Source organism: Odocoileus virginianus, chromosome 10, assembly GCF_023699985.2.
Source record: "Odocoileus virginianus isolate 20LAN1187 ecotype Illinois chromosome 10, Ovbor_1.2, whole genome shotgun sequence".
Classification (NCBI taxonomy): Eukaryota; Metazoa; Chordata; class Mammalia; order Artiodactyla; family Cervidae; genus Odocoileus; species Odocoileus virginianus.
Window position 1 is genome coordinate 48030228 of NC_069683.1, and position 23767 is coordinate 48053994.

Sequence of the window (23767 nt, forward strand, 5' to 3'; positions counted from 1 at the left end):
GCCAGTGCCAGTAAGCATTTCCAGGTCCAAGAATGGGAAAAGGTCAGCTGTTGGTAACATAATAATATCCTTTCCCTGGAGCTAAGTTTTTATTAATGCTTAATTTTTACATGGGCTTTCCTGGTAGCTCAGCTGGTAAAGAATCCGCCTGCAATGCAGGAGACCCTGGGTCGGGAAGATCCCCTGGAGAAGGGATAGGCTACCCACTCCAGTATTCTTGAACTTCTCTGGTATTCTGAGCTGAGCCAGTTTTCTTGGCTCAGCTGGTAAAGAATCCACCTGAAGTCATTTCCTTTAAGAGTAAAGATAAAAGGATAGGAGAAGATTCAAAGCTCTAATAGAAACTCAGCTTTCCCAAGTATAAACCTAGGAACTGGAAGTGCTCAGTAAAGAGGTGGAAAAATGACTCAGTTCCAACTAGCTATCCACAGAACAAATGACTTATAAACTTGAAATCTAACCTCCCTTCTTCGTATTACTTTGGTCTCCATTTTCTCCCTGACAGGACACATGTCCCCATAGCTTTCTGGCTTCAAAAATTCAAACCTATATCCCATGATCATTCTGGAAGTAATTTTGCACAGACATCTCCTCACCCCAGTGCCTGCCTGGAACTCACTCAAGGTCACCAAACAACTTGGTTGTGAACCAACTGCCTTAACCTTCAGGGGGAAGAGGGAATAGCTAGACCAGGACACCGGAGTGAAGGGGAAGAGGTGAGGACTTCACAGGTTTGGTCTGTGAGAGCTTGACCAGAAGCCAAGGCAGTGGTGGAAACAGAGGGCGTGGCCCAGAACAGACCTGTGGGCTGTGTGCTAGTTTCTAAAAGAGATGACTACCCAGGAGGCAGAGTGGTCAGAAGTCTGTTGGAGGCATGGGGGCAATGGGACCTGGTTACACTATTATTCTTGGACTGTGAATTTTGCTGATGTAAAACAGACTATCTTGTAAACCTAATGTCATGTACAAATAATGAGTGTTAATACAGTAAAACATTCAAAATGAAAAGTCAAACTGTCAGGGTTACATCTTGTTTTCCTCAATCAATCTCATCTTCTCCACTTGGAGGAGAGGGGCTGAACAGCACTGAGGCTTCTGGAGGCTTTCAGTGAGCAAGGCATCTGGCTGAACAGCAGGTGAGCACCAGGGTTCAAATCTGCATACAGGAGCCTTAAGAAAATGGACTAGAGGCTGAGCCAAACCAAAGCAGGGTGACCGTACAGCAAGAGCAGCTTCCTAGCTGGTTTTTACATGTATCTGAAAACAGCCCTAGGCAGGAATATCGTTAATTTCAAGGCCAAATGAAACATCACCTTACCTACAACCTGCTTCCCCCAGAGGAACTGCAAGGTGAGGGGGACAGACCATTTCTGCATAATATACATACTTTCATTTACGAACATTTGAATACAGACTTTCTATACACACATTACCTATATAATAAAAATGTACATGGCATGAGTATATGTCACTGTATAAATATAGAGTTTTAGAAATCTGGAACCCGCGCATCCTGTTCACATCAGTTTCTCCTCTTCATCCTCCCCAGTCAGGTCCGTCATTTAAGAGTTGGACAAAAGGGACAAGTGTCATTTGTGTTGGTCTGGGCCCAGAATTTGATACACTGGAAAGAAAGAAAGACATACCTCAGGTTGATCTGGAAAGATGGAGAGGAGTGGAAAGAGTGTGCTTAAGGTTTTCAAAAGATGTAGGGAATGCTAACTAAGTCAGAAAAGCTCACAGGGGGACCTAAAGGGCTGGCTTTTACCCACTGGCTTTTACCTCCAGAAGAGTCTTCAGAGCAGGTGAACCTGATTTTTTTATAGGAAACACTAAAAACCAGCTCATAATAGTGTGAAGCTGCTTTCTGTTGACTGACTAGGCTTACTTCTTCTTACAATCCATTTAGGCTGAGATGAGCTTCCATCTCCTAATATGCATTGCCCTCAAATCTTATTCAGGGTTTTCCCTTCCTAAGAATTTAGATGTATATTTAGTTTCTACCTCTCAGAAAAATAAAATGAACAAAACAAAATAGTAAAAAGGAAATCATCCCGGGTGTAAGAGACTTAACTCTGTCTGGTAACATAATAAGAGATAGGAATAACTTGTCAGTTTGTGAAGATAATCTGTAACAGGTGAGTCTTCAAACTATTTTATTAATGGAGTTACTTATTTCATATTCAGGTTCCCTATCCCATTCCTGTCGCCTAAGCAAAATTTCTTGGCAATGGTACATCTGAAACAATGACTAGATACATACATCTTTTTGTCAATTTTCCAAGACAGTGATTCTCAGTATTCTAGTATGAACTGTTTATCCAGTCCAGTCCCCTCCAGGGAATGGGGTAGAAGGAAGCTGGGAGAGCCTAGCTGCCGGTATTCTGAACTCTGCTGATGTTTTAAGCCACGATTTACTGAAAACCTTATGTTTAGATATTAATGATGAGCATCAACACTGTAAAAGATTCAAGAAAATTAAGATGATCACAGCTGTCAAAAAGGAAGAGCGGAAAAAGAGGGAGGGCTGCAGCACCCACCTCCTTGTGCAGCACGTGGGTACATGCCATCGGATGCAGCTCGCTGGGCTGGACGAGTTTCTGGCACATTAGACACAGTTTACAGGTGGCTGGAGCCTGCACAGCAGAGGAGGGACCGTCAAAAGAGGGAGGAACCTCTGGGTCTCCTTGCCTTTTATGCCCATGATTCCATCTACAATTTCCACGTAGCAAAAAGATTTTACACCAAAGAAAGAAAAGTTCAAATACAGAATACTTGCATTTTCCCAGCCGGGGCTACCAACAACCCAGCTGAGGAGATAATGGTTTCTTCCTGCACTCAACCTATAAATCCACTCCCTCCTCGCCACCCCCAGCTTCTCCAACGTCACAGTTTTCAAAGAAAAGAGTCTTACATGTGAAGACCTCCCAGGATATGAAACTTGGGCAGAAGGCAAGAACATTGGGGTACTGATTTGGGCCAGTGGAGCAGGGTACAGGGCCCGGATCCGACCAAGTGGCTGTGGGCAGAAACGTTGTCAGAGTGAGGGAGGAACGTCTGAGTAACAGGGCGTTAACAAAAGGAAATCATTCATTTCTCAGCCCAGCAAAGGGAGAAAGCAGGCCAGATACCCCTGGCTGCAATGCGGCTTCTCATCCCAAACTTTTCTGAAATCTGCCTCTTGCCTCAACATCTCAGTAGGTCTGAGCTCCCCCCAAGCAGCTCCTCTTACCTGAGCACTTGCTGCCACCCGCTCATGCTCTGCCAGTCGTGCAGCTACCAGCTGGATCAGCTCCTCCATGGTCAGACCTGCCATGGTCGTACGTGCTGTCTTGATTTGCTGAAGAATGTTGGTCATCTGGGCCCTAAGAAAGAGAGATGTTGAGGCGGAGAAATTTTGTGCTACCCTCATGGGGAGTATCTATGAAACCTCTCCTATTTTAACCCACAGATATTTCTCTGGAAAACACTTTTTTTTTTTTGGAAAACACTTTTTAAATTAATCATAAAGATACTTACTTATTGCATTGTGGGAACCGAGTCAGCAACTTCTCCAGAATCTTCTCCAGTTTGTCTACTGGTTGGGGCCGGGGAGTTTCAGTAGAAGCCTTAACACCACCCAAGCCTGGGGGAGGCGGGATGGAGGCGGCAGGGGGCATGTGCGGACCATGGGGGCCCACAAGGGAACCCAGGCTGGGGCTACTTCTCCCATGGGAGCCAGGAAGGGGTGGGGAAGGCTGGTTGGGCTGGGAAAGGGCAGGGTTCAGGATTGGGAAAGACAAGGACCGGGGATCTGCACTGGGCATAACCATGGGCATTGTGACCTGCCCGATGGAGAAGGGCATCCGAGGAGCCAGAGAGGGACTGGGCTGAAACACCTGAAGCATGAAGTCTGTCTGCAGAAGGGAAGAGGTGGAAGATGAGAGGGAGAGACAGAAAACAGAAATTTAGGAAACTGAAATCAGTGAGCAACTCTTTCTTGTACCAAATAAGGACACCCAATACCTTCATAAAAACAAGTGAGATTCCAGGCTCCTCCACCAACATGAAAAAGTAGACTCGCCAAAGAGAGCGTGCTTACCTCTGATGGGGGTGGAGGCAGGGTGGGGGTAGGGATCTGAGGAAGGCTGCTCAGCTTGGCTCCATTCCTCACGAGCTGGATGTGATTGTTAAATTGGTCCTAGAAAAGAGAGAAGAGCAAGCATTATCCTTTACTGCTGAGCAGAGTGAGGCTCTCTATAAAGAGACCAGCATCCTGTATCAGGAAGACAAGAGGAGTGGTAGAACAGGCCCTAAGGGCACTGCAAGTGGTCCTGCCCTATGGCCAGGAGCATGCGAGCACAAATGAACTCCAGCTGAATGATCACCCATCACTACACTTACCCGAACATTCTTTTTCATTATCCGAACTCCATTCAGTCTTGTCTCCCACTCCTGTTTGGAACGAACTGTCTCTAGTGTTGGGGGAGTTGACCTTTCAAGAAACCAACAGTGATTTATAGAATTAAAGAGAGTCCCACTCCTGACTCTCTCAGATAGCAGAAGAATAGCTAGAGAGAGGGGCCTGCAGAGAAGAGGTTGGAGCAGGTACAGAAGGACGTGGTCCTAAGCTGTTTGCCTCACTTTTAATTCCAGCATCATGGACGCCAAGTGCTGAATAAAGACGGCTCTCATCTGGCTGAAAATGCCACAGGGGTCTCCAGACTTCATGGCAGAAAGAGGATAAATGACTGTATAAGAAATATCTCTAAAGACATTTGTTATGCTTGCCAGAGTAAGAGATACTGTTTATCCAATTCAAAATAATACAAGAAAAAGGACAAAACTATAAAACTGTAGAAAGAGAAGAGCCAGAGAGTGTGGAAGTTTAGAGTATGGAAAGAGAAATCACTGAACAAAATACTGTCACACAAAGATGATTTGCTGTGAAGATAGTATATGTGCCAGACTAGCTGACCCTAAAAAGAAATTCCCCCCAAACCCAAAACTGCAGGGCCATTAAAACCCTAGAAACAGGAGGTACTTACTTGAGGTAAGTAAGGTGTAGCTCTGCCTCTTTTTCTGCTTCTTCTAGTTTCAATACCAGCAGCTCTTTTCGACTCTCTAATGATAAGATCTAAGGAAATCACACACACACACATGCTTTATTAATTTTACACACACAAAGCTACCCCTAGATAGTTAAAACAATGTTTAATGGCTCTATGGTAGGATACTTACATGGCTCGGTGTATAATACCATACTAAAAGTATGTACCACCTGGAAGCCCCAAATCCAGACCTTCAACACACTGGCTCTTCTCACCTCTGCCTTCCAGGCCCGTTCTGTCTCTTCCATAATGTTCCGATTTATTTCACCATCTTGATTCTTGAGTCTATCCAGTTCCATTTCCCACACTTCTCTGTAAGATAAGAAACAAATGGAGATGTGAACATTTCTACTTTCAAATATAGGGTGTTCATACAATTTCAGACCACTTTAAACATTATTTGTATTTATCTATAGTTAACTTAGACTGATAAAGTCAACTCGTGTAATAGATACAACTAAGAGGGCATATTCTTCCTTAATCTATATGTGCTGTCCTCCCCAAGTAAACTTCCTGCCAGAGGAAGAATTCTCTAATAGTTAGACAACGGTTTATAGTTAGATGTATTCTCCTAATATAGCTAATATTCTTCAAGTGAAAAAATAAATGAAGAGTCAGAATCCTCTTACCATAAGAAAATGTAGAATATGTTGTGGGGTCAATCAAGTATCTATTTAGCCTACTAGATACTCTTTGACAATGGGATAATTGTAGGAAAACATGTCAACTGCCTTCTGTGAATGACGTTATTCTGAAAGATTACAAGTGTTCATCCAATACCTCTAACTTTCACTAAATCATTTGTCAACTACGGTAACACTTATATTAGAAAAAGTCTCTTACTATGTCAATGGGGGGCATCCCACAAATCCACACACAAAAATCTTTTCTTTGGGGCATGTGGCAACATTATCTCATTGGGATCCAGTAAGACAAAAAGAACTACTAGCAACCACAACAAAAATGGTTAAGGAATTCTTCAACAGTCACAAAAATGGTCAGCCTTATCATACGGTCACAAGCCTGTAAGATATGTATCTGATTTCATTTCACTAAGGGGTACTAGCTGCAACCCATGCTAGGGGAAAAAAAATCAGTTGGCCATAACAGATGGTCAAAAAATTCCTCGGTAGAATAGAAACCAATGAGTATGTTTTAACTCTTTAAATGCTTGGTTTAATTTCTCTCAAGTCCCATGCTGCTATTATTTTGCATAACCAGTTTAAGGAAGCAATGGTTCAAATGAATAAATCCTACCAGATCATACAAGTCTGACTTGTTGCAGGTCCCAAGATGTTTGCAATTTGCATAATTTAAAATTTTAATTTTGCTTTTGGTCATGTAAATAATACAGATTATAAAAAGTTAAGAAAATACAAAATGGAGTCTACTGATTCAAGAAGATAACATGTGCCCCAAAGTTCAGAGCAGCACTATTTACAACAGCCAAGACACCGATGCAACCTAAGTGTCCACTGACACAGATGGATGGATAAAGAAGATATGGTTATATATACAAAGGAATATTATTCAGTCATAAAGAAGAATGAAATAATGTTATCTGCAGCAACATGGATGGACCTAGAGGTTATCATACTAAGTGAAGTAAGTCAGACAGAGAAATGATAGGGCTTATATGTGGAATCTAAAAAAATGATAAAAATGAACTTATTTACAAAACAGAAACAGACTCACAGAGACAGAAAACAAACATGGCTATCAAAGGGGAAGGGGTAGGGACTGATAAATTAGGAGACCAAGATTAACAGGAACATACTACTTTATACAAAATAAATAAACAAGGTCCTACTATATAGCAAAGGGAACTGTATTCAATATCTTATAATCATCTATAATGGAAAAGAACCTGAAAAGAATATACATACGTATATATATAAAACTGAATCACTTTGCTGTACACCAGAAACTAACACATTACAAATCAACTATACTTCAATTAAAAAGCAGAGAGTCTCAGAGACTTCATGAACAAGCTTATAGTTGTCTGGGGGGAAGGGACAGTTGGGGAGTTTGGGATGAACTGTACAAGCAGCTACACTTAAAATGTATGACTAACAAGAGCCCACTGTATAGCACAGGGAATTCTGCTCAATGTTATGTGGTAGCCTGGATGGGAAGGGAGTCTGGGGAAGAATGGATATATGCAGATGTAAGACTAAGTCCCTTTGCTATTCACCTGAAACTATCATAACATTATTTGTTAATTGGTTATATCCCAATACAACATAAAAAGTTAAAAAAAAAAGAGTGTCTAATACAGATGTCCCAACTCTTCTACTCACTGCTTGAATGACCCGTAATAAGTTACTTAATCTATCTAAGGCTCAGTTTCTTCATCTGAAAAATGAGTAGAATCTACGTCACGGGACTGATGGGAGAGCTCGCTGAGGAAGCACACATGAAGAATTTAACAGGGTGCTCAGCACACGGGAGACATCCAACAAACTGCTCTACAACTGCACCTGCTCTACTCACAAAAAATCACTATTACACTTCTTTCCAGTCTTTTAAAATAAACATTGTGTGCATATCTATGTATGTATGCTGTTGTTTAGTTGCTAAGTTGTGTCTGACTCTTGCAACCCCATAGACTGTAGCCCGCCAGATTCCTCTGCCCATGGGGTTTCCCAGGCAAGAATACTAGAGTGGGTTGCCATTTCCTTCTCCAGAGGATCTTCCCAATTCAGGGACAGAATCTCCTGCATTGGCAGGTGGATTCTTTACTGCTAAGCCACCAGGAAAGCTTATATATATGGATATGCAACATATAAATCCATTACATATGTTTTTCAAACAAAACCTATGATTTTATGTTACTTTTTCATTCTAATATATTTTTCCATATCATTAAAATATCCTTCAAAAATGTGATTTTAAAATAACTATCCATTATACACATATCTCATTATTTAGGTATTCTCTCAAGTTATTTTTAATTTCACAATTATAAATATTATAACGTGCATCTGTACGTGTGTACTAACATAGGTTGATGATAAAAGTAATATATTTAGATTTGTGAGGGAGTTTCTTAGAGCAGTTAAGAGCATAGCTCACAGCTGAAACCCAGACCCTATCACTATGTATGCAACCTCTGGCAAGTTACTTAATCTTTCTGTGTCTTATTTTCCTTGAGTAAAATGGAGATAATAAAATCATCTACCTTCCACATAGGGCTATTATGCAGATTAAATGAGTTAATACATGTAAAACGGAACAGTTTCTGACATATAGTAAGAACTTAATAAATGTTAGTTATCATTGGGATGTTAGAACATCTTCCTTCAAAGAAACTAAAATATATGAATAACATATTTTCCACCACAAGTGGAGAGAAGCAGATGCTAAGTGTCTTAATAAATAAAATAACATAGAGACAGAACTAAAAATTAAGATCTTGAGTCCTCAGCCCAAATACCCTCCTTTCAGAATGTATTATACTCCAAACAAAGCAAAAGGAAACAAAACAAACACTGGTGGATGAGTTAATACAGACAGGAGTTGGTTGTCCTGAATTTGAGGTAGGTTATGAAGTCCTTTTCTCTGAACTGAAGCTATTGAGTTGGCCAAGAAGTTCATTCAAGTTTTTCCATACAATCATACAGAAAAACCTAAACAAACTTTTCAGCCAATCCAATAACCCAAACCAATATAGAATGAATGGGATCAGACAAAAACAGAAAAAAACTTCACCCTGAGATGTAATGCAAACTTGTTTATGAGACTAGAATTCTTATGTGATTCAATTTAACTTAACATCTGCTAAGCAGCCTACAAAGTGCTAGGGAAGTGAAAAGAAAGTGTGAGTCACTCAGTTATGTCTGACTCTGTGACTCCATGAATTTCTGCTAAAAGCTGGGGATATAAGTGGTCATGTATGGTTGTGAGAGTTGGACTGTGAAAAAAGCTGAACACCGAAGAATTGATGCTTTTGAACTGTGGTGTTGGAGAAGACTCTTCAGAGTCCCTTGGACTGCAAGGAGATCCAACCAGTCCATCCTAAAGCAGATCAGTCCTGGGTGCTCATTGGAAGGACTGATGCTGAAGCTGAAACTCCAATACTCTGGCCACCTCATGCAAAGAGTTGACTCATTGGAAAAGACCCTGATGCTGGGAGGGATTGCGGGCAGGAGGAGAAGGGGACGACAGAGGATGAGATGGCTGGATGGCATCACCGACTCGATGGACATGTGTTTGAGTAAACTCTGGGAGTTTGTGATGGACAGGGAGGCCTGGCATGCTGCGATTCACGGGGTCGCAAAGAGTCGGACATGACTGAGCGACTGAACTGAACCGAGTTCCTGCCCTCAAGCAGCTCACAATTCAGTAATTATCCAAGTGAACAAAAGGAACAGGAAATTCTAGACAGATCAAATGCATGTGCAAAGGCCAAAGAGAACGAGAGCACCAAGCTGAGGAAAGAGTCCAGGTAGGCAAGCAGTATTTAAGTAGTCCAGGCTGTGATACAGATGAGAGTGTCACTGGCACAGAGATGGCAGTATGAGCCCTAAATAAGGAAGAAGTAACCTGCAACAGCAGTTTGAAAAACACAGTCCACAGCCCCCAAAACCCTTGGAGGGCCTGGTCTACAAAGCAAAATTAATTTCATGATAACACTAAGTTTATTTGCCTTTTTCACTCTCACTCTTTCATGAGTCTACAGTGGAGTTGTCCTGATGCTATACAGCATGTAATGATATCATCACTCTAGTGGTTAGTGGAGTATATGTTTCTGTAGTCTAATGTTTTCTAGCATTTTCTAAGGTACTAGGCTTAGGGTATAATTCAAGTTTTTTTCCTTCGTAGTACTTCTGTTTAGGCTCTTAAAATTATCTTCAGTTATATATGATGTAACCTCATTATTATCCAATAAATAATTACTGTAAAATTTCAAAGTTCTCCACACACCAGGTAGGAACAAATATTTTTTATTTTGCTTTGCAATAATACTTTTTAAATTTGGGGGAAACTCTCCTTAATTTTTCAGTTCAGTTTAGTTCATTTGTTCAGTTGTGTCTGACTCTTTGCAACCCCAAGGACTGCAGCACGCCAGGCTTCCCTCTCCATCTCCAGGAGCCTGCTCAAACTCATATCCAACGAGTCGGTGATGCCATCCAACCATCTCATCCTCTGTCATCCCCTTCACCTCCTGCCTTCAATCTTTCCCAGCATCAGGGTCTTTTCTGACGAGCCAGTTCTTCACATCAGATGGCCAAAGTATTGGAGCTTCAGCGTCAGCATCAGTCCTTCCAATGAATATTGAGGATTGATTTCCTTTAGGATGGACTGGTTGGATCTCCTTGCAGTCCATGGGACTCTCGAGAGTCTTCTCCAACACCACAGTTCAAAAGCATCAATTCTTCACTGCTCAGCTTTCTTTATGGTCCAACTCTCACATCCATACATGACTATCGGAAAAACCACAGCTTTGACTATATGGACATTTATTGGCAAAGTAATGTCTTTGCTTTTTAATACACCATCTAGGTTTGTCATAGCTTTTCTTCCAAGAAGCAAGCATCTTTTAATTTCATGGCTGCAGTCACCATCTGCAGGGATTTTGGAGCCCCCCAAAATAAATTCTGTCACTGTTTCCATTGTTTCTCCATGTATTTGCCATGAAGTGACAGGACTGGATGCCATGATCTTAGCTTTTTGATTGTTGAGTTTTAAGCCAGCTTTTTCACACTCCTCTTTCACTTTCATCAAGAGGCTCTTTAGTTCCTCTTTGCTTTCTGCCATAAGTGAGTGAAAGTCGCTCAGTCGTGTCCGACTCTTTGCAACCCCAGGAACTGTATAGTCCATGGAATTCTCCAGGCCAGAATAATGGAGTGGGTGGCCTTTACCTCTTCCAGGGGATTTTCTCAACCCAGGGATCGAACCCAGGTCTCCCACATAGCAGGTGCACTCTTTGCCAGCTGAGCCATAAGGGAATCCCAAGAATTCTGGAGTGGGCAGACTATCCCTTCTCCAGCAGATCTCTTGACCCAGGAATTGAACCAGGGTCTCCTGCATTGCAGGCGGATTCTTTACCAATTAAGCTATCAGGGAAGCTCTTCTGACATAAGGGTGGCAGAAATTTTTAAATTATATCTAATGTGTATTATTTTAGAATTTATTTTTTCTAAAATAAAAGAAAATTTATTTGTAATTTTTCATTTATATTTAAGAATGAATCATTGACTCTGGAATTCCCCGGCAATCCAGTGATTAGGACTCTGCACTTTGACTGCTGAGGGCATGGCTTCAATCCCTGGTTGGGAAACTAAGATTCTGCAAGCTGTCTGGTGTAGCCGAAAAATTAAAAAAGAAAAAAAAAATCATGGACTCAAAACAGGGAGATTAGAAGACTTACTTTCTCAACCCACAGCTGCAATACATACATTTAAAGATTGCTAAAATAGATGTAACTGGCCTAGAGTCTCTGACTCATGGAAAGGAAGAATCTACTCCAAAAAAAACTGGGCAAAATTATATATAAGAAACCACAGCATGACAAGAGCCATTTTTCTTTCTCTTGACTTTATAGATGTTAATAATTTAGCTAACTGTATCTTAAGCAACAGAACATTTTCTAATTATATTATGCCAGTTAAGTTACAGTGACATTTTGAGATCATTTGGAATTTAAAGTAGTTGAATATTTTAAATGCAGATGTGATGAATCTTTACAATTCTTAAAGATTGTTAACACCTTTCAATCTAGAAATGAAAAAGTCATTGAACTACCTTAGGGTAAGTGACTGAACTTCCTTAACTGGAGAAGCACAACTTGGTACAGCTGACATTGCTACATGCCTGCTGAATGAAGTCAGTACAATAAATCATGGCAATGTCTCTCTTTTAATGATATACTTTTAATTCACCAAATTAAAGATTCTGCTGCAAATCTGAAGACTTGATTACTATCTCATCAGCAGAACTAGAATTTTACTTTACAAACAGATGAATCCATAGACAAGATTAGACCTGCTATTTTGTTTATATTCATCTAGCACTGGCACCAGTTAATCACTGACAATGATGTCGTGTGTGAATTCTTAGTAACAAACACAAGTGATGTTGACATAATCCAAGATGAATATCTTTTGAATCTCATGGTTTATCTTAGAACAATTCTGTAGACACTTACTTTGCACTTACTAGTATGAAAATTACAGTGGATACAAACATTGGCACCATACACAAATGAAGTCAGTGGCATCAAACTACACTACTAGTCATTGTATTCTTTGCTGCCACACATGTAGTTGGGGGAGGGGCAGTTTTACTTCAGGATGCCTTGACAAAGCCATCAAAAGTAATAATTTTATTAAATCTCAACCCTTAAACACATATATTTTTAATATTCTGTTTATGAAATGCTACATGCTAAAATACTACAGTTGTCTTGAGGAAAAGCATGTGTGAGCTTGTTTGAGTTGAACCAGCCTCTTTTTTCATGTAAAATCATTTTTACTTCAAAGAACAACTGACATGCTCTTGAAAGTGCAAAACTATTGTTATTTCAAAGGAAACAACTTACAGTGTTTGTGGCCAACAATAACATTTGAGCTTTCAGGCAAAATTTAAAATTTTTGGAAAGTCTACATGGGCCACCAGGCTTCCATTACTTATTCTGATGAGATCAAAAGAGACATAAACAAATGTGATTCTTTAAACACTGTATAATAAAATGTATTAATACTTGAGCTACATACCTTTGAACCAGTATTTTCCAAACTATCAATGTATTTTTCACCAATTCAACTGTAGGACCCACCTGGAACCCCAGAGTTGGTATAAAGATTATTTTCAGCTGAAGACATTTAAGGTTCAACAGAGGCAGAAAAAAGCCTCCTCAGAGCTTTCTCTAGCTAACAGCAGCAACTTTTGGGAAATAAGGCTGTCATAAATTCCTCTTCAAGGCAGATCTACTCCCAGAAGAAAGAATGCAAATAAAATCTACCCATATCCCTTCTCTGGTGGAATTTTATGGCCCTGAAGGAGATGGAAAAACCATTCATTCCTATATATATTATCACAAATTTAGAACTACCGCTTGCTCTCCTGAAAACCCATTTATCTTTCCCAAAGTCCAAAAGCTGTCCTTTCTCCCCACTTTTAGGAAGTCTTTTGTTTTCCCATAAGCACCAGATTCTAACCATTCCTTTGAGCTAGTCATCACTGAGTTCTTCTACTGTATGCATGCTGCATGTATAAACTGGGTTTTTTCCTCCTGTTACTCTGTCTTTTGTCAGTTTAATTCAAGGTCCTCAGAAACTGAACCTACTAGAGGATAAGAAAAAGGTTTTCCTCCCCAAGTCAAAATAGATAAAGATCCATTCAAAGTGCAAGTAAAGACAGTGAATTTTAATATAACTGTACAAAATCACTGACGTGCTTTCAGATTCCACAATGCAACGAAACTCTAAGAAACTATCAGCTGTCAAGCTATTGAGCACTATCAAAGAATAGCCACAATTATTTAAAAGGGCTATTGGGGCTTCTCTGATGGTCCACTGGTTAAGACTGCACTCTGGTAAAAAAAAAAAAAAAAAAAAAAAAGAGAGAGAGAGACTGCATTCTGGTCCAGGTTTGATTCTGGTCGGGGAACTAGATCCAACATACCACAACTGAAAAAAAAAAAGATCCTGCATGCATCAACTAAAAAGAAAAATACCACATGCTTTAATAAAGATCCCACATGCTATCTAGTGCAAACAAACAATAAAAATAAACATTAAAAAGACTATTACAATATTCCTTGCTTTTCCAACTGCACACCTGTGTATCACCAGACTTTCTTCCTAGACTTTAACCAAAACAACATATTGCAATAGAGAAGTAGATAGGATTAAAGAGGCTTACAAAAATATAAACAATGTCATTCTTCTAACTAAAGGGTTAGACATAGATTTCTTGGAACATAAAACACAGGAACCACAAAAGAAAAAAAAAAAAGGTAACCTGGACTTCATCAAAATTTAAACTTTTGGAAATAAAAGGAATCCAAACTGGAAAGGAAGGAGATAAAACTGTCACTGTTGGCTGATAACATGACACTATACACAGAAAAGGCTTTCCTGGTGGCTCAGATGGTAAAGCATCTGCCTGCAATGCAGGAGATCCAGGTTCGATCCCTGGGTTGGGAAGACCCCCTGGAGAAGGAAATGGCAACCCAATCCAGTACCCTTGCCTGGAAAATCCCATGGACAGAGGAGCCTGGTAGGCTACAGTCCACGGGGTCGCAAAGAGTCAGACACAACTGAGCAACTTCACTCACTCACTCATACACAGAAAATCCTAAGGACACCACCAAAAAACTACTAGAGCTCATCAATGAATTTGGTAAAGTTGCAGGATACAAAATTAATATACAGAAATCTGTTGCATTTCTATACACTAACAAGGAACTATCAAAAAGAGAAATTAAGGAAACAATCCCATTTATTACCATTAAATCAAAAAGCTAAAATACCAAGGAATAGGCCTACCTGCGGAGGGAAAAGACCTGTACTCTGAAAACGATAAGACACTGATGAAAGAAACTGAAGACAACACAGATGGAAAGATATACTGTGTTCTTGGACTGGAAGAATCAGTATTGTTAAAAATGACCATGATATCCAAGGCAATCTATAGATTCAATGTAATCTCTATCAAAATACCTAAAGGCATTTTTCACAGAACTAGGACAAAAATTTTAAACTTTGTACAGAAACTCAAAATACATCAAATAGCCAAAACAATTTTGAGAAAGAAGGTTAGAGCTGGAGGAATCACACTACCTGACCTCAGATTATACTGCAAAGCTACAGTAATTAAAATATTAAGGCACTGGCACAAAAACAGACACCTAGATCAGTGGAATAGGATAGAGAGCCCAGAAATAAACTCAGGCACCTATGGCCAATTAATCAAAAAAGAAGGTAAGAATATACAATGAAGAAGACAGTCTCCTCAATAAGTAGTGCTGGGAAAACTGGAGAGCTACATGTAAAAGAATGAAATAAGAACTTTCTCTAACACGATATACACAAAAATCAACTCCAAGTGGATTAGAGATCTAAATGTAAGACTGGATACTATAAAACTCCTGGAGGAAAACATAGGCAGAACACTGTATGACAAATTGTAGCAATATTTCTCTGGATCCATGTACTAAGTAAAGGAAATAAAAATAGAAATAAACAAATGGGACCTAATTAAATTTCAAAGCTTCTGCACAGCAAAGGAAAGCACCAACAAAATGAAAAGATATCTACTGAATGGAGAAAATATCTGCAAATGATATAACTGGTAAAGGATTAATATATCCAACACACATAAACAGCTCATACAACTCAACATCAAAACAAACTGATTAAAAGAAGGTCAAAAGAATAGACAATTTTCCTAAAAGAAAATGCAATATGGCCAACATGCACATGAAAAGATGTTCAACATTGCTAATCATAAGAGAAATGCAAATGAAAACAACAATGAGATATTACTTCACACCTGTGAGAATGGCTATCATCGAAAAGAATACAAATAACGGGATGTGAAGAAAAGGGAACTCTCATACACTGTTAGCGGGAATGTAAATTGGTGCGGCCACTGTGGAAAACGGTATAGAAATTTCTCAAAAAACTAAAAACACAACTATCATATGGTCCAACAATTCTGCTTCTGTGTATATAACCAAAAAAAACAAAAACAAAAACACAAAACCAAATAACCCCAAAAATTCAAAAAGATATGTGCACCTCAATGTTCAAGGCAGCATTATTTACAACTGCCAAGATATGGAAGCAACCTAAGTGTCCACTGACAGATAAATGGATAGAGAAGATGTGGTGTATATACACAATGAATACATTCAGCCATAAAGAAGAAAGAGATCTTGCCATTTGAAGCAACATGTATGGGCCTGGAGGATACTATGCTAAGTGAAGGGTACTATGCTAAGTGAAGTCAGATAGAGACAGACGAATACAGTACAATATGTGGAATCTAAAAAATACAACAAACTAATGAATATAACAAAGTTAGAAGACTCACAGATATAGGGAACAAACTAGTGATTACCAGTGGGGGGTAGCAATACAAGGATGGGGAAGTGAGAGGTACCAACTACTGAGTGTAAGATAAGCTAGGAGGATGTATTAAACAACACAAGGAATATAGACAATATTTTGTAGTAACTGTAAATGAAGGAAAATTATATAAAAATATTTTTTTAATTAAATTTTTGCATTTCAAAAGATACTGTTACAAAACGCAAAGGCAAGTTATATACTGGGTGAAAATATTTGCAAAACACAGATAAAAGGACTTGTACTAAGAATACTCAATAAGAAAACATGTCTTTTGGGTTTTTTATAGAAAACATGTTTTTAAATGGGTAAAATATTCAAAGACTTCTTCTCCAAAAAAGAACAACAAATGGCAGATACAGACATGAAAAGATGTTCATATCAATAGTCATTAGGAAAATGCAAAATAAAACCACAACAAGATACTATTAAACATTTATCAGAATGGCTAGAACTAAAAAGACTGATAACACCAAGTACTGGTGAGGATACGAAGTAACTAGAACACTTAAGCGTTGCTTGTGGGCATGCAAAACAGTAAAGCAACTTTAGAAAACCATTTGCCAGTTTCTTATACAGTCAAGCCAACACACGATCCAGCAATCCCACTCCTAACTATTTACTTAAGAGAAAACAAGTTCACATAAAGACTTGCACTTGAATATTCAGAGCAGCTTTTTATTCAACTTTTTTTTTTTGGCCACACTATATGGCATGCAGGATCTTAGTTCCCCAACCAGAGATCAAACTTGTGCCTCCTGCAGTGGAAACATGGAGTCGTAATCACTGGGCCACCAGTTTTATTTATAATAGACAAAAAATGGATATAACCCAAATGTCCATCAAGTAGTAAATAAATAAACTTAGTATATAATCTTAGTATATAAGTAAATACTATTCAGCAATAAAAAGGAATTAAACTACTGATGTATGCAACAACATGAATAAATTACAAAAGCTTTTATCCTCAATAAGAGACAGAAAAGGCTATATATTGTATGACTCTATTTACATGAAGTTCTAGAAAAGGCAAACTACACTGAGAGAAGCAGACCAGTGACTGCCAGTGACTCAGGGTAGTGGGGGCAAATGATTCCCAAGAGATATGAAGGAACTTTCTGGAGTGATGGAAATATGTTATACCATGATTGTGGTGGTAGTTATATGATAGCATACATTCTTCAAAATTCATCATTTAAAACTGGTGAATTTTATTGCACTGCATGGTATCTGCGTTCAGCAGTTAATTCTTGCTGGGTGTTCAAAGAACAGTGCTTATATAAATTTACTACCTGGCATCATTGTTTTTCTTGGCTTTGTGCATGTTAGGCCAGTATTTTTACTGACACAGTACCCTGAAGTTTCTCATACTGTTCAATTTGGCATAATCTTCAATAGGAACTAATACTTCTCTTTCTCTAGGGTGTCTAAAATTCAGAACCAGGCAGATCCATCTCCTCTGACCCTAAACATGGTCCTAATGTAATTGCTTGAGAAAACTGGATTCCAAAGATTACTGGTGGGAAATTTTAAGATTTTTTCTTTTTTATGAGGATGACTTTTTAAAGTCTTTATTGAATTTGCTACAATATTGCTTCCATTTATATTTTTTGCTTGTTTTGGCTGAGAGGCATGTGGGATCTTAGCTCACCAACCAGGAATCAAACTTGTACCCCCTGCATTGGAAAGTGAAGTCTTAACCACTGGACCACCAGGGAAGTCCCCAGTGGGGAATTTTTGAAGTATGTTCATATTTCACTGGAGATCAAAGAAATCCAATTAAAGAATTGTGGCAAGACTGCTTGACATGATAACTGTGGATTGAGCAAAATTCTTTTTGAAAGGACCACCTTGAAGATTATGTTCCAGACACTGGAGGAACTAAGGTGACTGGCAGTGGATGGAAACAGAATATGTGAAATTTCTTAAAAACATACTGACTTACATAATTTTGCCTATGTTACATATAAAGGAAACCCTTTACACTTGGTAGGGAAAACAGGGGTTACTTTTATAGAAACTGTATCTCCTTAAAACTGTATTTAAAACAAAAGTTAACAGCCTCCACCCTCAAGGCCACTGTCCTAAATCTGCTCTACTTCCTTTATTCATCATCTCTGCCATTTCAGCCACCTGTCACTACTCCTCTTCTCCCTCTAACAACCAACAAATCTCAACAACCCTACCTCAGAACACCCCTCCTTTCTCTTTTTCTTCCACTGAGATTAGGCCCTCATTTTATCTTTTCAAAACTCTGTCTTCCTGACATAAATTTATCTTCACTTTAGCACATCTAACTTAATGAAGCCACAACTGTCCCTCTAAAAATTAAATCTGTAGAGCTTCCACTTCCAGTAAAAGTAGTTGTTGTTTTGTTGTTTAGTCGCTAAGTTGTGTCTCACTCTTTGTGACCTCATGGACTGCAGCACACCAGGTTTCCCTGTCCTTCACTATCTCCTGGAATTTGATCAAACTCATGTCCATTGAGTCGGTGATGCCATCCAACCATCTCATCCTCTGCTGTCCCTTTTCTTCTTGCCCTCAATCTTTCCCAGCAACAGGGTCTTCTGCGATGAGTTGACTCTTCACATCAGGTAGCCAAAGTATTGGAACTTCAGCTTCAGCATCAGTCCTTCCAATGAATATTCAGGGTTGATTTCCTTTAGGACTGACTGGTTGGATCCCCTTGCAGTCCAGGGGACTCTCAAGAGTCTTCTCCAACCACAGTTCAGAAGCATCAGTTCTTCAGCACTTAGCTTTCTTTATGGTCCAACTCTCACATCCAGACACAGCTACCAGAAAAACCATAGCTTTGGCTAGACAGACCTTTTTTTGGCAGTGACGTGTCTGCTTTGTAATATGCTATCTAGCTTTGTCATAGCTTTCCTTCCAAGTAGCAAGTGTCTTTTAATTTCCTGGCTGCAGTAACCATCCGCAGTGATTTTGGAGCCCAGGAAAATAAAATCTGTCACAGTTTTTACTTTTTTCCCATCTATTTGTCATGAAGTGATGGGACCAGATGCCATGATCTTAATTTTTTGAATGCTGAGTTTTAAGACAGCTTTTTCACTCTCCTCCTTCACCCTCAACAAGAGGTTCTTTAATTCCTCTTCATTTTCTGTCACCAGAGTGGTATTATATGCATATCTGAGATTGTTGATACTTCTTCCAGCAATCTTGATTCCAGCCTGGGATTCATTCAGCCTGTCAGAGTTGCTCCTAATAGACCAACAATTTCTGCAGGTAAAAAACCATAAGTTCTACACAAAATGTAAAACAGCACCTATCTAAAGATACTAAAGAACAAACAAAAACCAGGAGAAGACCTGACAACTGGAGGAAGTGAACATCACTGTTGTTTTCTGTTTTTTATGGCTAGTTATCATTCATCTAAAGACAAACCCCAGATGGCTCTGTGCTGAGAACTAAAGCTGAGATAGGAATTTTGAAGCCTTACCAGTTCAAGAACAGAAAGGGTAAAACTGCGAGCTGCCACAACAGCTGGAAAGTGAAGGAGAAACCCCCGAAAGATAAACGTCATGGACAGGGAGGCCCCAATTCTGCATGTAAATCGAGTTAATCTCTGGATGATCCCTGAACCACCCATGCACAGAGGAGACTCCAAGGAACTCATCTACAGATACATGAACTGAACAGGGACCACAGTTGCTGCCTACCAAGCAGGTATGTACGATGTTTAAGCCCAGGAAATAGCCTGATGAAATAAATTTTTAAAAAAGAAACAAACCACAAGATTCTATGGAAGAATGCAACAGAATCGAGAGTTTCGGCAACATATTATTCACATACTCAGGACTCAACCCTCAATTACCAATATATAAAGAAATGGGAAACATGATCCATACTCAAAAGTAGGGTCTGCAAACTATGGTCTGTAGATCAAATTCTGGCTGCTACCTGGTTTTGCAAATAAACTTTTAATGGAACCAGCCATACTCATTTTATTTACATATTGTCTATGGCTGCTTTCATGCTACAACAGCAGAGTTGAGTAGTTGTGACAGAGACTGTGTGGTCTGCAAAACCTTACATATTTACTACATGGTTGCCAATCCCTTCCCTCCACCCTGAGCTACTGACAACCAGTGATCTGCTTTCTCTCACTATAGTTTTGTCTGTTCTAGAACTTCACAAAAGCAGAATCATACAGTGCATACCTCTTGTGTCTAGTTTCTTATTTAGAATAATACTTTGATTCTGAATCCTGGTCAAGAAAAACAAGCAGTCAATGGAAAGGACTCCAAGGAGACCAAGATGCAAGAATTAGCTGGCAAAGTTTTAAAGCACTTATTTTAACTATGCAGAAAAACATAAAAATATGCTCACAAGGAGTGAATAGGTAAGAATAGTTTTGTGGAGAAAGAGAAACCATTAAAAAAAAAAAAAAGAGCTAAATGGAAATGAAAGAACTGAAAAACACAATATTGGAAATATAAAATTCAATGCATGGGCTTAACAGCAGACTGGAAACTGGAAATGATATAATAAAAAGTAGGATTTCTCAGGTGCTCCAGGGGTTAAGACTCAGCAATTCCAATGCAGGTGGCACAGATTTGATTCCTGGTCAAGGGACTAAGATCCCACATGCCGTGTGGCATGGCCAAAAAAAAAAGTAAACTTGAAGATACATAAATGGAAATTATCCAATATGATGAACAGTAAAAAAGAACTAGAAAGAAATAAAAGAGCTTCCATAAGCTACAGGACAATATCAAAAGTTCTAACATATGTGAAAGTGGAGTCCCAGAAGCAAAGGAAGGAGTGAGGCAGGAAAAATATTTGAAAATTATGTCAAAATTTCACAAATATGGTGAAACATATAACTTTATAGAATAAGCAGTTGAGAAAACTTAAAACAGGAATGAAAGGAAGAAAGCCATACCTGGGAAAATCAAAGTCAAGCTGCTGAAAACCAAAGATAAAATATTGAAAGAAACCATAGGAAAAAAATGACATAACACACAGAAGAAACAAAACAATCGTTACTGCGTTCTCATCAGAAACATCAGAAGAGGGTGGATGAATTCAGAGAGCAGCATTTAAACATATATGTCACCATACGTAAAACTGATAGCCCGTGGAAAGCTGCTGCACAACACCAAGAGCTTAACCTGTGCTCTGTGACAACCAAGAAGGGTGGGATGGGGGAGGGCGGCGGGACATGTGTATACTTATGGCTGATTCACATTATTCTGTGGCAGAAACCAACACAACACTGTAAAGCAATCATCATCCAATTAAAAATTAAAAAAAAATTATAGGAGACAGTTAATATTAAAACAACATTTTCAACTGAATAAAAAAATTGCTAGATACTCACACAATGGACTATATTCAGAATTAAAAAGAAATGAACACCTATATCTATTTTTTAAATTGACTTAATAATTAATAACCTTCTAAAACAGAAAATACCAGGCCTAGATGGGTTCACTGGTGAATTCTACTACATATTTAAGGAAAATATTAAACCAATTCTCTGCAATCTTACCCTAATACCAATACCAGACAAAAATAATAGAAGAGAAAAAACTACAGACCAAAATCTCTCCTGAACAGAAACACAAAAGTCCTTAACAAAATACTAGTAAATCAAATACAAAAAAAGTATAAGAAGGATTTTGACCAGGTGGGATTTATCCCAGGTATGCAAGCCTAGTTCAACATTAAGAAAATCAACTAAAATTATCCATCATAAGACTAAGAAAAGAATCAAATGATCATGTCAATATATGTAGAAAAAGCATTTGACAAAATCCAGCACCCATTAATGATAAAAACTCAGTAAACTAGGAATAGGGAGAACTCTCAACTTGGCAAAGATTATCTACAATCTACAGTTAACATCATACTCAAGAGTGAGAAATTGGAAGCTTTTCCAAGATCAGGTACAAGCTAAAGATGTCCCCTCGCACCATCTCTTTTCAATATCATACTAGAAGTTCTCGCTAATTTAATAAAGCAAGGAAAGGAAACCAAAGGTATACAAATTGGAAAGTAAGACATAAAACTGTCTGTGTTTGCACATGACATGATCGTCTATGTAGAAAATCAGAAAGAATAGACAAAAAAACCTTTGAACTAACAGGTGGTTAAAGCAAACTTGCAGGACATGAAGTTAATATACAAAAGTCAGTTGCTTTTCTAAAACGATGAGAGTAGCCCTCATTTGGCACAACTATAGAAAGATCATGAATAGTAACAAAGACCCAGCACAGCCAAAAAAAAGTCAATTCTTCCCAAATTGATCTATAGTCAGTGTAATCCCAATCAATTCCCAGCAAGTTATTGTATGGATATCAACAAATTGATTCTAAAGTTTATAAGAAGAGGCAAAAGACCACAATATTGAAGGAGAAGGACAAAATTGGGAGACTGATGCTACTTGACTTCCGGACGTACTATAAAGCTATAGAATCAAGACAGTGTGGTATTCGTGAGAGATAAATGGAACAGATCAGAGGGCCTAGAACTCCATAAATACAGTCAAATGATCTTTAACAAAGGAGTGATGGCAATAAAATGGAGCAAAGAGTCTCTTCAACAAATAGTTAGATGTGGACATGTTAAGTGGCCTCAGTTCTGTCCAACTCTTTGTGACCCTATGGACTGTAGCCCGCCAGGCTCCCCTGTCCATGGGATTCTCCAGGCCAGAACACTGGAGTGGGTTGCCATACTCTCCTGCAGGGGATCTTCCTGACCCAGGGATCGAACCTGCATCTCTTATGTCTCCTGCACTGTTAGGCAGGTTCTTTACCACTGGAGCCATCTGGGAAGCCTGTTAGAAGAGGACATCAACATGCAAAAAAATGGATCTAAACACAGACCTTACACCTTTCACAAAGATTAACAGAAGTTGGACCATGGACCTAAACATAAAACACAAAATTGTAAAACTCCTAGAAGATAACATCAGAGAAAACTAAATGAATTTGATGTAACACCAAAGATGTCCATGACCCCATGAAATACCTGATAAATAAGGCTTCATTAAAATTAAAAACTTTTATTCTGCAAAAGACAGTATCAAGAATAACAGAAGACAAGGCACAGACTGAGAGAAAATATTCGTAAAAGACACATCTGACAAAGGAATGTTATCCAAAAAATACAAAGAGCTCTTAAAATTCAACAATAAAACAAACAATAGGGGAGTTCCCTGCTGGTCTGTTCCCTGTTGGGACTCCGGGCTTTCACTGTTGTGGCCTAGGTTTAATCCCTGGTTGCGGAACTTAGATCCTACAGGCCATGTGGCACAGCCAAAAATATAAGAATACAATTAAATTAAAAATATAATCTCTCAGTTAAAAAAAAATAAGATTTGAAAAAATGGGCCAAAGACTTTGACAGACAGCTCACCAAAAAAGATATACTGATAGCAAATGAAAATGTGAAAAGATGTTCCACATCACTTGTTGTCTGGAAAATGCAAATTAAAACACCAATGAGATACCACTATATACCAAGTAGAATGGCCAAAATCTAGAACACTGACAACAACAACTGCTGGCAAGGATGTGGAGCAACAGGAACTCTCATTTGCTTCTGCTGGGAAAGCAAAGTGGTACAGCCACT

General features: G+C 38.9%; 1 protein-coding gene and 1 non-coding gene across 5 annotated transcripts in view; one reads left to right on the forward strand and one right to left on the reverse strand.

The window, feature by feature from the left end:
* Positions 1 to 959: 959 nt before the first annotated feature.
* RNF214 (ring finger protein 214) overlaps positions 960 to 23767 on the reverse strand; it is a 44852-nt gene continuing 22044 nt past the window's right edge. For 3 of the 4 annotated variants that reach the window (XM_070473539.1, XM_070473536.1, XM_070473537.1), the window contains exons 7-15: positions 5306 to 5402; positions 5028 to 5116; positions 4384 to 4474; positions 4082 to 4180; positions 3520 to 3896; positions 3233 to 3365; positions 2915 to 3019; positions 2541 to 2636; positions 960 to 1624 (exon numbers count right to left, since the gene is read on the reverse strand). In XM_070473539.1, the coding sequence (XP_070329640.1) occupies positions 1559 to 1624; positions 2541 to 2636; positions 2915 to 3019; positions 3233 to 3365; positions 3520 to 3896; positions 4082 to 4180; positions 4384 to 4474; positions 5028 to 5116; positions 5306 to 5402 (1153 nt within the window). In that variant the 3' untranslated portion in view covers positions 960 to 1558. Of the gene's footprint in view, positions 1625 to 2139; positions 2459 to 2540; positions 2637 to 2914; positions 3020 to 3232; positions 3366 to 3519; positions 3897 to 4081; positions 4181 to 4383; positions 4475 to 5027; positions 5117 to 5305; positions 5403 to 23767 lie in introns of those variants that run through there. The other variant, XM_070473538.1, reaches the window with a different exon arrangement.
* Positions 17387 to 17524, forward strand: LOC139037257 (small nucleolar RNA SNORA8). Its single transcript, XR_011490087.1, has one exon. It is a non-coding gene; the product is annotated as a small nucleolar RNA SNORA8 (small nucleolar RNA).